This window comes from Nipponia nippon, unplaced genomic scaffold, assembly GCF_047370975.1.
Source record: "Nipponia nippon isolate SJK-2023a ecotype South Korea unplaced genomic scaffold, ASM4737097v1 scaffold_21, whole genome shotgun sequence".
In the NCBI taxonomy this organism is placed as follows: Eukaryota; Metazoa; Chordata; class Aves; order Pelecaniformes; family Threskiornithidae; genus Nipponia; species Nipponia nippon.
Genome location: NW_028262338.1, coordinates 4,037,655 through 4,050,407, shown reverse-complemented (window position 1 = coordinate 4,050,407; position 12,753 = coordinate 4,037,655). Strand labels below are relative to the sequence as shown.

Sequence of the window (12,753 nt, the reverse complement as noted above, 5' to 3'; positions counted from 1 at the left end):
ATTATTTAGCAGTTTTTGTTGCTTTCAGCTCAAGGCAGATATGTGCTTCCAAGGGCAGCGATCATTGTTGAGTCTAAACTGATAAATCAGTATAGCAAATTGCCGTTCTCGTCTTCCTTGAATTTAGGTTCATTATTTCATCTTTACTATCATAAATTACTCTTACGCCATGTGAATTTAAATCAATGAGAAAAAGGAACTGACTGCTTATACATCAGTTGCTCCAACATGCAATAAGCGCTTCACGGGCAGGGCCTCAAGGCAGGAGAGGAGATCACCCCTCACCGCTCCCCCGTTGACACCTCAGTCCTTTCTTCTCCATTTCTTCCTCAGCTCTCGCAACATTTGTGGTTACTTTTTACTTCCCACTCCTAAAATCACAACTCCTACAGGGCTCTTGCAACCTACCGACATTTCATGTTCTGGGAGAGGGACACATCATGGAGCTTTCCTTGCTGAGCAAAGCAGAAGGCAGCGGAGCACAAGGGCTGCCCGTGCGCGGAGGCACGCACCTCCTCCTGCCTGCCCCAGGCCAGGGGAGCCCTTGGCAGCACCCCGGGGATTGGTGCCTCCTGGGGCCGAACTGGGGCGACCAGCTCGTCCTGCTGCCTGCTGGGAGGAAGCCATGGCGCAGCCACGCTGTGGTAACGGCAGGCTCCTCGCCTCTGGTGGAAAGGGCTGTGTTGCTGCCTGCCTGCAGACCCCACCAGCACCTGTGAGGTGCAGTTTCCTCAGGGCCAGCCCTGCTCGCCTTCATGGCAGCAGGGGAGGATCTGAGGTTCTGCGAGTTTTGCTGCTAGCACCCGCTGCGCGTGCTGGGGAATGGGGGCAACCGGGAAGCCTGGCTCTGCTGCCACCCCAGCCTTCCACAGCAGGTGGACCATCCTTGCAGGCTACGCCTGGCAGCAGGGCCTCGGGCGCCAGCGCCCTGGGAGACGTGAGGCTTTATACACCTGCATGCCACGGTGGGGTTGGTGCCGATGGTTCTGCCTCTCAGCAAGCGTAGCTGCCCACGAAGCACCCCCAAGAACAGGGGAGTGCTGTCACCGTGTCCTGACCGATGGCTGTATGTCAGCCCTTGGGCCTTCCTGTGAGGCACCCCTTCTGCACTGCTGCTTCTTCAGGACAGCCTCTGCTAGCAGGGAAATCCTCAAGCCTTGTGGGGCTCCCTCGTCGCAGGCTTCACGGCGGCCCACGTGGACATCGGCGCTGGCGCCTCCTGTGCTCTGGTCCCCCCTGCCAGCCCCACAGAGGGCTTTGCTCTGGCTGCAGGCCCTTTTGGGGGGGGAGTAAAAGAGGGGCGTGCTCTCTTGTCTGCCCTTTTAGCTAAGAGCGAGGTCTTTGTCATTTCATTACGCCCTGTCTGAACACACACAGTATCTGGGTGAAATAAACTCTTTTTTTGTTTTTCTCTTTTCAGTGTTGAACCAGCTTTCCAGTGGCGTCGTACGCTTAAACTCGCCTGAGGTGTCCTAACGTGTAAGGAGAGAAGAGCAGAGAGATGGGGGACGAAAGAGCCCAGGGATCTGGTATTTAATCTCAGCTCTGCTGCTGACCGGCAGACATTCAACACTTGACTTGTTTTGTGTGTGTGCTTTAGATTCTCCTCCCATAAACTGATGATAGAACCCGATTGCAATGCCTTTTTAGATCTTTTAGAAAGTTTTCAATTAGAAAAAAATATAGAATTTTGTTTGGAATTCTTCACCGCTATTATAAATGTGTGTATTCACTATTAGCAGTTCCATGTTTAATTCCTAAAAAAATTCTGAAACACTGTCTCTAAAAGAAAGTAAAATAAATGGAATCAAGATTTAAACAAGAAAGATTATTTCCTCAAGAAGAAATAAAATTATCCAACCCTCTACTTTCAAATAACACTAATGAAAACAAGGTCTAATATTTATCAAATGTTATTGTATACTTGATATAAGATATGTACATGTATATAAAATTAATATACTACTCCATAATAATTTGGGATTTGTCCTTTTAGAATCTTTGGCCCTGGCTGATGACCTGAGTGCAAAGCCACTGTCTGAAGGGAAGAGAGACTTGGACAAAGAATCTGTGTTAAACGTATGTCTAATGTTTTTGTCATACTTCTCAATGTGTTGAGGCGTTGTACACAGTGAGCATTATTTATGAATCACCCAGAGTTTTCCTAGATTTCATTTTTATAATTTCTGAATGATAGAGAGCTGATAACTAGGCCAGAAAATGTGATATATGCAATTTTCTTTAATATTGCTCCTAAAAAAAAAAATTCTAAAAAAGAGTGTAGTATAAATTTAAAAATTCAAATTATACTTAATTTCAAATGGTTTCTAGTCTTAATTGTCTCCAGATTTTGATTGTTTTTTTAAATTAAATGTTAAAGGGAGGGGATATGATCTCCAAAATAAGCAAAACGATGTTGATTATAAAATAATTACCCATACAGACACAAGTGTTCCCGGGCAGGTATTAGCAGGTTCATTAACATTCCATGCTAATAGTGACATTCATTTCTTTTACGCATGTTAACGTCACAATAGCTCCATCTCGTGGTTGACTAAATACTGCTTGAAGACTAATTTTCCTTTAGCTTCTATAGGATAACAAAAATGAAAAAGTGCTGGTGAGGAGAGGGAATTTTCGATATTATTAATTTCTTTGCAGCTGTTTGTAAAAAAAAAAAAAAAAAAAGGCAACAGAAAACAAAAAATAAAGCCTGAGTGTTTAGTAGTTGTCTTCCGTAGTTGCAATTTGCCGTGTCTAACTGGACAATTATAAAAGGGGGGACGTTTTAGTTAAAATATTATTTTAGAAAATCAAAGGAAAAAATTCATGAAGGTTATGATTAGCTGTATTACTGAGTTTATGAATCATATGTGCACTGCCAGTTATGTTTTGTTTCTATTTCATGCAGGCGTTCAAAAATGCTGCTGCTGATCAGCAGTTTAACCTTGAAGCTGCAATTAAAAACATTGACAAAATGTCCAATGAGCTGAAGAAACTCAATGGTAATTCTGAGTTCAGCATCCAGCTAAACGAGAAGCTGTTGAAGGCGTTGTTTTAAAAAGCGTGCAGTTGTGAATGGCTCGTGTGTTCCATGTCCTACAACAGTTTTTCAATCTAATGAAACAATCCAGTTGCTCTTTTGTTTTGAAAAATTAACGAGATGGTAGTTACGTAGAAATGGAATCGTTAGCTGACCATGGAAAAAAATCTGTGAGGTAGTCAAAATTATTCCTTTGCAGGGACAGGAATGGTCTCCTAATAGAAATATCACCAGTGTGCTAATACCAAACTTTATGTAGCTGTCTTGAAGTAAAGAAAACAAGGCAACCCTTCAAATTTTTGAACTAGTTGACAGATGAACACTTCAAAAAGTGCTGTATATAAATTGCCGTTCACTTAGCATCTACCATTCAATAAATACCATGATGATACATTGCCCTTTGTCTTTCAGTGGAAAGCCAGCTACTGCTTTGTGACCTTATTTTGAATTTCAACCATCCTATGAAGGCCAAAGATTTAAGGGAAGCTGAAGAAAAGAGTTGGAGTTTGACAGATTAAGTAATAACATCCATTTTCATGCATCATCTTCTACTAATACTGCTTCAGTTTGAACTGTAAAATGATAGTACGATTTCCTGCAGTTAGGCTGTTTTTATTTTAAACTGAAAAGGTGGAGTGGAAAAATGCTATAAGTAGGTTATTGATTTTGAGAGGCTTTTTTTAACCCAGAGTAAGCCCACTAGGGCCGGAAAGACCGGTATCATTAACTAGAAAGGTCAGGAAACTGGGCATGAAGTTTTTCCCCTGTGGTTGTCTCCCTTTAAACAAAGACACATTGGAACAGTAACAAAAGACTTTAAATTACTTCAAGTCAAGTGATTGCTCTCTTATCTCAGTTGTGCTCTGGAAAATGGGATAAGAAACAGTAGTAAAGGAGGAACTGCAACTTGTCATTTGATCTGCCTTCCTCATTCTAAAAATTTTGCTGAGAAAGTGGGCCAAAGAGCAGATTACTTCTGGAACACCGAAAGTACTTTTATTCTAGTTTCCGTAGTGCCTTTCTAATGCACCTAGCTACAAAAGAAAGGAAGAGTTAGTGCTCTAAAGACTCTATACTGAAATCTCCTTGGCCCAAAATTTGAGTAGCCAGTATTTTCCTGTAGTTCATTACAATTAATATTCAATCGTACTTTACTTGTGGACATGTCTGAATGTTGAGGTGTGTTTTTATTGATATACAAAATGTATTTCTCTGAGTAATCAAATCGAGATTTACTCTGCTGAAAAAAATATGCAGTGTTATAATTTGTTATGCTGGTTTCCATTTTATTTCTCTTTCGCTAGTGAGGTGATTTAAAACAAATAAAACACAGTTCCATAGGAGGTATTTCTGGGTTGTCAGACTTTTCAAGGCAGTGCAATGGGATAGAATTACAACCTCCAGCTCCCATAATCAGTGGTAATATGACGGATGTTGTTCTTAATGTTAACATTTTTTGAAAAACGTACCTTATAACTGACTTTTCTTTCACAAGATTAGTAGTGAGCTTTCAAAAACTATTGGGCTAGAAACAGGTTTTGTCAGCTGAAGAATTTTTAAATTTTTATTTTTAATCCTTTTTTTTGACTCATAGTTGCATGGAAATGAAATTTGCTAACTTTGAATTCCAGCTCCCAGCTAAATATATTCGAAAGGAAGATAACATTTACAAAACATAGATATTTAAAGTAAAACTGTTTATGAAACCTGATTATCTTATCTCAGAAGCTATACAAATTACATGGAAGATATTTTTCTGCCTTGAATTTTGGTTCAAATGTTTCAAGTGACAGAGACACAAATGTTTTTAAAGGAGAAAAAATATGCCAAAGTCTAACATAATTATCAAACCAAGGTCTTGTCAGAAAACAAACATTACCAGAAAACCAAGGCAAAGAGTTGGATGAATCCCACTTAACAAAGGAGAGGGAAAAGCTCTTGCTATAGTATGGTTCAGTGGTCCTCAGATGCAACTTATATTTTAGAAACAAGAATGTTACTGGTTTTCTTGAAAAAATAGAGTAAAAACAGAAAGCGGTTGTATAAGAGGAACTAAGTTTAGCCCGATTGTGTCGGTCTGCTTTCTAAGAGATTTCGGTGTGTTCTGTCAATTAAGAATCACATGATGATGATCTTCTTGATAGGTCTGCTATGAAAAAGCAGTTGCTTAATTTAGAGTCAGAAAGACGCAGCTAAAGAGAGGTCTGTGTTAAGGGAGCAAAGCTTGTTTCTGAGTGAGGTTAGAGGATCCTAGGAGATGATACATAATTCCGATTTGTGGGCTAAGACATGCCATCAGTGAATCATCAGTGGTATGGCAGAGAGAACACGATACCTGTAGGTGTTTTATTTTTCTAGAAAACTGTGAACAAAGACAGTTTCACAGCTGAATAACACAGACACGGATCTTGACATTGCTGCATATCCAGGGTTGGGAGTTCTTTTGGGGTCGCTGAAACCTAGGTGTCTTTAGGATGCACGTCAGAGTCCCGGTCTTTTCATTGAAGTGGCCACAGCTAGATTTATTGGGAAGTGTATTGTGGGAAAAAATTGGGCTTTTATTGTCTTTTGTCTACCTCTCAACTTTGACAAGGTTTGGATCTACTCCGTATTGCTTTAAATCACATAATTGCTGCTGCAGTTCTGATCTGAAAAATAGCTTAGTTTGGTTTGTTGTTTGTTTGTTTGTTTGTTTTTCTCTCCTATGAAAGCAGAGACCTGTGCTGGTATTTATTTCATGGGTCCTCTAATTTGGCGTGGAAATCATGTCAAGAAGGCACACATTTGTTGGAAGAAAAAAAATTCTCATGTACTGTATGATTAGTGGACAGTAATAAACACATTGTAGGAAAATCAGATTTATAGAGTACTGCATTTAAGGCACAATTGAAAAATTACATTGTCCTTTTTCCTTAAAATTGAAAGGATTTTTAATGACTTCATGATTTTAGTTTGCTGAAAAAGGAAATATCCTGAAGTTTACAATCTTCAACAGGCTTCAATGCTATATGTGATCTTCGTTAAGGTCTCATTTAAATACGTCCTGCAGCATATTTTAACATGCACTGGTTTCTTGAACCTCTGTCTTTTCCATCAATCAGAAGAAGAGGCGTTCTTTGGAAGTAATCAATGATATCTGCTACGGAAGAAAAATCCTGTGGGATGGAAAAAATGAGAAAGCTATAAAAAAATTGTCAGAATTATTAGTAATTAGTAAAACCCAAAGTTTTTTTTTAACTCTAAATGTTTAGCAGTCTTATAAGGTCCAGTAAATACTATCAGATCAGCTGTTTTCATTCCTGCCATGACCTGTAGCTCAATAACTGATAATGTAATGTGCATACGACCTACTGCAGTGCTGTGTAATTAATTTACGCAGTCTTGGCCTGTTTAATATATGATGTTGTCATTCTGCTTGACATGATGATTGCAGCTGAAAGTTCAAAAAGTTGGCTGATAAATTCAGAGCGCTCTGACTCGATCAGAACTGCAGTACCCGTGCTGACGGGTCGGTCTGGTGCCGGTAAATCCAACGCGGTACTGCTGGATGTAAGGAAACCAACAGACTGGGAGGAAAGCAGTAAAGGTGGCAGATATGGATTTGCTCTCAACTGTGCATTTCCCTTATCTGGTATCTTAGCGGTAAACAAACATTCCCTAAGCAGGTATATGGATTTCTAATAGTTGTGTTCTAAGGCTATCCCTTCATTCCCTGAGTGCAAACAGGAGAATCTGATTTTACTTCCAGCAGTAACATATTCTATCAGGAATAACTCTAAGACAGTAAGCGGAATTCCACTAGAGTAAAACAGCTGCCAGGTTCAGTAGCCTGGCACTTAGGAATGAGACAGGAGATACCTTAAGATGAAGGGAAGTATTGTGAAAAACACATAGTACCTCTTTTCCTTTTAAGCCAGTTCCTAACAAATACATGTGATTTTGCTCCTGGTAACGAATCTGGATGTTGTATACTTTATCTCTGTACAACACCATCAGTACATATGGATGAGTAACAGTTTTTCTTGAGCTGTCTCTTACCAAGAATGTTCCATCCTGGAAGATGAAAAAGTGAAAGATGACAAATAAATATCACTTCTGGCTTTGATCAGCATAACAACCTTAACTAGAGCACTCATGCTTTTAAGTGTTTCTTCTTTCTGACACCTCTTTCCTCCTGGTAACAGAAACTGCGCTATTAAAGAGTTTAGGTCATTTCTCAAATGTTTTCCCTTTCAATTTGCTACTTAAAACTTTCCTGTCTGATACAAATGCAGGTTTTTAGGGAAGAGAAGAATGGTGTTCTATGAGGAAGAGACTTCATTAAAGGAGGAAGTAAAATATCAAAGACCAAACCTCACATCACTTTAACCAGAAGGCAGGTTCATTTCTGGTAAGCGCCAATCACGGTTCCTATGTGATCTCTTTACAGACAGCCTAAAATAATGATAGTGTCTGTGTAATTTTGGTAAAGGCAGTGATACTATCTCGCTCTCTGTGCTTTTCTTCATTTCTGATCTGTTTTACCAAGTCTTCCATTGAAACGCCCGTTCTTAAAGGCATTGAATGTGATCTCATAAGCTGGACCTTAGTACAAGCCATTGAAACACTGTACACGTCATCTTCAGCTCATTGCATCTGCTGTGAAGAATCATAGAGCAAACAGATTTCCCGCAGTGATGGGATACAATTTGGTTCATCTCCACATGCACAGCTAAGCCTGGGTTTCATCTGTTTGAATCTGTACTTCGTTTTGCTGGTAAATACGGCCTAGAAAAGGGTGGGATTCATCTCATCTAATTCAAGCTATCTAAAACTTGGAATTTGCAACAAATTCCTCGCTGGTGACAGAGAACTATTTCCAGAGAACACGTTACTCCTCTTAAGAGAGGCGAGGTGAAACTGCTTGCTGGAGACACATAATTTGTTCTCTTGGACTATGGAAAACAGCAGCCTTCACGGCTGGTTTAGGCCAGATGTGTAACTTTTATGTGGGTAAAGACATTCAAGGTGAATCCCTCACTCTATGTATCTATGTTGGGGCTGTAACCTTACCGCGTTATTTACCTTCACTCTTCCCGTATGACTGCAGGGACATCTAGCTAGGAGATGGTGAGAATCACCAACGATTTAAAGAGTACCTTGTTTATTTTTCGAAGAGCTGCTTCTGCTTCTGGCCGGCTAACATAAGCAACGTACCATTCATCATTTAGTGAGTCCTGTGTTTTTTGTGAGAGAGGATAAAGGAGAAAGTCGGCTGTCAATGAATTAGCTTGTGATGTTAACAACATACAAATAAGGAGAGAGAAATTTGAATGTGAAGGATATTTGGGTTTATGTGCAGAATCTCTGAAGGTATGAGCCGCAGGGATCATGCTAGTGTATATGACTGTACGGTAAGTGGCACTAAATGATTTTAAAATTATTTGCTCACTTCAATAAATGTGAAAATATTACAGACCTAGCTATGATATGCCTGCAAGTAAGCTAAGAAAACAGGTATTTCCAAATATTTTCAGTAAAAGATAAATTTTCAGTGACATTTTCTCTTGTCTGCCTGGGACACTAGCATCCTTTGCCTTAGTTTCTCTGGGTTTTTTAAAAATAATTTTATTTTACTTTTTCTTTTTTAACTATCATCTGAGACAATAATGCAGACTTCCTGTGAGCATACCATGTGTGGTTGTCCAGCAGCGTTATCACCAGGGGTGGTTTGCTCTGAACTTGTCATACTTAAAGAAATGTGAAACAAAAATGCACTTAAAGGGTATGAATTCTTTACTCACCAAGGTTTTGTGGAAGGAGAACTGAATATGTAATGCCAGTTGAAGGCAATTGTGCAAAACAAGTAGTCCAGCAAACAAGTGTTTTTCTTATTTTGTTCTACTGGATTTTTGCTATTGTTTTTCTTGGTAAAGACAAAATAAGGCACTAAAGCTTGACACAGAAAAGGAAACTGAAAGCAGATACTAACATCCTGACAGGGACTACTAACTCGAAAAACAACGCTGAAAAACATTCTCTCTCAAAATCAGAAAATTTGCTGTGTTTAGCAGTTATGGTTAATAGTTGTAATGTTTTGTACCTCATCTTCTTCCACGTTTGTTTGGTGAACAGTCTGTCTGCTAGGAACTGGCAATGGAGGCCTTATGTCAGCTATGCCTCTTGAAGGAGACCTGCTGTTGTTGCCTTCAAAGGTATAAAAGCAGAAAAAATGTTAAACCCAGAAAAATAATTTCATCTGTGGAGTGCATACAGGGTGTACAATCTTGATTTAATGAGATGTGAAGAATTTATAGCACTTTGATACTGAGACATTTTGAATTGATTTGAAATCAGGTTTAGGCTGCTGTATGAGAACCAGGTTCTTTACATAAATTCATCCTCGGTGCACAGGGGCTTGAACTGAACTCTTGCAGTTCAGGTTTCCTTAAAATCAGATGAACTTGAAATAGAGGCTACACCTTTTTAGCTTCTGTACCACGATTACTCAGTTGAGAGCATCTCCAGTTTCTTTAGAGACCGTTAGAAGTAACGTTGTCTCTTTGCATTCCTTGCTTTCTTAGCATGCGGAAACTAAAAACTGTCACTGTAAGACATCATTGGCAGCTGTTACCATATGTGAAAAATTATTTGCAAAGCAATTGATTTCTAAGCTTCCTTTATTTTTTACTTGTTATTACAAGATAAATATGCAGCATATTTCACATGGAAAGTGTTTTCTCCCTTTTTTGAGAGTATTAGTATACCACAATGACTTGCAGGTAGTGTTGCTCAGCTCTCAGTAGTGTTAGCTATATCGAAAAAGGTGTTTATATCAAGTTTTCACAATGGTTTAACTAGGCAGTAAGCCCAAGTTTCACGGGAAAAAAACATCTTAGATTCAGACTAAGTTACACAAGATGCTTTTCAGGAACTTGATAGTTTTCTGTTCACAGTCCAACCAGAAACATCCATAGAAAAAAAAAGCTTGCATTAACTGCACTGAAACCACCTTTCAACCTTCAGTCATTTTTTTGTACAAAAGATGTAGGAATGCAGGATACAAACCTAGATGTAAGCGTGGTGGTAGTGAGCCACTTGAAGACAGGTTTCTAGCACTGTTTAAAAAAGAAAAAAAAAGTAGTCGGTATAAATACAACATTGCTATACAACGTTTCTGTGCTCTGATGAACTGATCTGAACTTTGTGCCTGTTTTACAGAACGTGAGATCTCCTTGAGAGCTGTGCAGGGTGAGGATAGCCTTCTCTTTCTTCTTTTTGTTTCTCTTTCTTCTTTTTGTTTCTCTTTCCTTTTTTTTATGTAAGTAAATCCACCATTAAGTTTACTTGAAGCTCAGCATCTGGGAATAAGGTAGAGGGAATCAGTAATGGGCCACCAAGACTTCAGTATCAGGACCAATGCAGAAAACTGCTTCAGCTTGTTGAGTGGTCACAGGGAATGACTGCTTTATTCCCCTGAAGCAGGAAGCACAGGCAACAGCTTGTCAGATGTTTCTTTCTGTGGGGTTCCGCTTATAGAGCCATTTTTCTTGTGGCTTCTATAACATTGTTGATGAAAATGCAGTTTCTCATCACTAATGTTGGAACTATGGATGTGGAGCTACTGGAAAGAGTCCAGTGAAGGGCCACTAACACGGTAAGGGCCTGGAGCATCTCACGTATGAGGAAAGGCTGAGGGAGCTGGGACTGTTTAGCCTGGGAAAGAGAAGGCTCAGGAAGGATCTTATGAATAAATACCTGAAGGGAGAGCCTGGCTGTTTTCAGTGGTGCCCAGTGACAGGACCAGAGGCAGTGGGCACAAACTGAAACACAGGAGGTTCCCTCTGAACATCAGGAAACACTTTTTTACTGTGAGGGAAACTGAGCACTGGAGCAGGTTGCCGAGAAGTGTTGTGGAGTCTCTGTTCTTGGAGATATTCAAAAGCCGTCTGGACATGGTGCTGGGCAGCCTGCTCTAGGTGACCCTGCTTGAGCAGGGGGGCTAGACCAGAGGATGTCCAGAGGGCCCTGCCAACCTCAACCATTCTGTGATTCTGTGAGCTATGAGCCGACAGTGGCACAGAGCTCATACCCACAGCACCATCACAGTTCCATGTGCCTATGCTTTCCCTCCTGTGTTCATTTTTATGCTTTTTGTTAGAAAATCTACAATTCCCTTTTACGACCTAATCCCAGAACCTAATCCAGAACTTCTCAAAATAGAGAGTCCCAATCTTAATTTTTTTTTTTAATTTCTTCGCCTAATTGGGAACAAACTGCCCGCATGCTTTTCCTTTACAGTTCATATTTCTCTTCTGCTTAAATGAACTATACAAAAATCTCTGGGATTGATATGTTAATTATGTTTGCAGAACAAAAACACCCTATCATGACTTGTGATTCATGGGAGAGAATCAGCCAAATGGGGGCCTCTGCTAAAGCAAAATTTGGCAATGCCGTTTGAATATAAGCAGAAGTGTTCATCATAGAAATAGCTCATATTTGCATATGACCTTGCTATTGCTACTGCAATATTTGTTCTACTGGGCTGTCAGCAGTTCCAGAGGATGACGGTAAATGGGAGGAATTCATCAAAGAGCCATTAAAAAAATACAGAGATGAGAAAATGTACTTCAGACTTAGACTCAAGGAGCCCGCTCCAACTCATCAAAGGCTAAGTCTGTTGCACACTACATCAGAAATCAAAATTTAATTAAGGGCTCTTCCATCTAGCAAATGAAGACATAACAATCTAATATTTGGAAGTTGAATCTAGGAAAAATCATAGTTGAAGCAAGGTTCACAATTTCGAATAGGAATTATTAACCATTAGAGTAAAATTTAGTAAAAGGGTGGTGAAATTCTTTCAGATGCAGCTGTAGACGACTAAGGTTGTGGGGTTTTTTAGTTTTGAACCAATTAATAGTTGCAGCTCTAGCGCTTAGGATCCTAGAGTGTGCACAATCCTTTTAAAGAAGGACCTCTTTGACCTACATCCTGCACGGTTTTGTAGGAGAAGATGATCCCTTCCCAAAAGGGCTCGTCATTCTTATGGATTCTGCAGGCAATGGAAGAGATATCTCAGGAATGGAAACATTGTACCATGTAGGCTCGAAAATACTTCTTTGACATAAAACTGAGAGGTTTGCATTTTTTTCTTGGTTGCCTGATGTACACTGTCTGCTTCACTGAATATAGAGCTTCAATTATATGAAGGATTCTCCTTGACAGTAGGAGCAACACAAATTAACAAATTAGTGGAGGCAAGGGCATAGCCTGAAAAATAACGGACTACTTCAAGTAGTTACCTTGTGTTCACCTGAGAACCCTGTAGCCACGTACTTATTATTATTTGCTAAATTGCAAAGAGTCTGAGATTCAAAAAGAATGATGCGCTAATGGGTGAAACAAACCTTTCTGCAGCAGGCATACTGTTGGATCCTGGCTTAGGTGGAGGCTTGACAGATTTGGATGGGAATGTATTGGAGTTGTAAGGGGGCAAAGATAACTGCGGCACTGGTCTTTGGGGTGCAGCTGTGGAGAGGAAGAGAAGGAAACTTAAAACTTATGTGAGACATTCTTAAATGAGGTAGAATGAAGAAATGCTGTCACATTACTGCTGTTTACTTAGATAGACATGATGGAGTAAACTGTTCTATAGAAAGTCCTTGATATGCTAGTTACAGATTGTAAACTCATATGGCCAACTGAGAACTGAAAATTCAGTATTA

General features: G+C 39.8%; 2 protein-coding genes across 5 annotated transcripts in view; one reads left to right on the top strand and one right to left on the bottom strand.

Annotated features, from left to right (window-relative positions):
* LOC148055535 (uncharacterized) overlaps positions 1–12,753 on the top strand; it is a 79,369-nt gene that overhangs the window by 35,638 nt on the left and 30,978 nt on the right. For all 3 annotated transcript variants that reach the window (XM_087760073.1, XM_087760072.1, XM_087760074.1), the window contains 3 exons: positions 1,421–1,529; positions 1,997–2,079; positions 2,912–3,005. In XM_087760073.1, coding sequence (XP_087616199.1) covers positions 1,502–1,529; positions 1,997–2,079; positions 2,912–3,005 — 205 coding nt within the window. In that variant the 5' untranslated portion in view covers positions 1,421–1,501. The remainder of the gene's footprint in view (positions 1–1,420; positions 1,530–1,996; positions 2,080–2,911; positions 3,006–12,753) is intronic.
* Positions 3,569–12,753, bottom strand: part of LCP2 (lymphocyte cytosolic protein 2) — a 33,763-nt gene continuing 24,578 nt past the window's right edge. For both annotated transcript variants that reach the window (XM_087760070.1, XM_009469494.2), the window contains 6 exons: positions 12,436–12,556; positions 10,091–10,140; positions 9,126–9,229; positions 8,182–8,259; positions 6,941–7,096; positions 3,569–6,198 (listed from right to left, as the gene is read on the bottom strand). In XM_087760070.1, the coding sequence (XP_087616196.1) occupies positions 6,076–6,198; positions 6,941–7,096; positions 8,182–8,259; positions 9,126–9,229; positions 10,091–10,140; positions 12,436–12,556 (632 nt within the window). In that variant the 3' untranslated portion in view covers positions 3,569–6,075. The remainder of the gene's footprint in view (positions 6,199–6,940; positions 7,097–8,181; positions 8,260–9,125; positions 9,230–10,090; positions 10,141–12,435; positions 12,557–12,753) is intronic.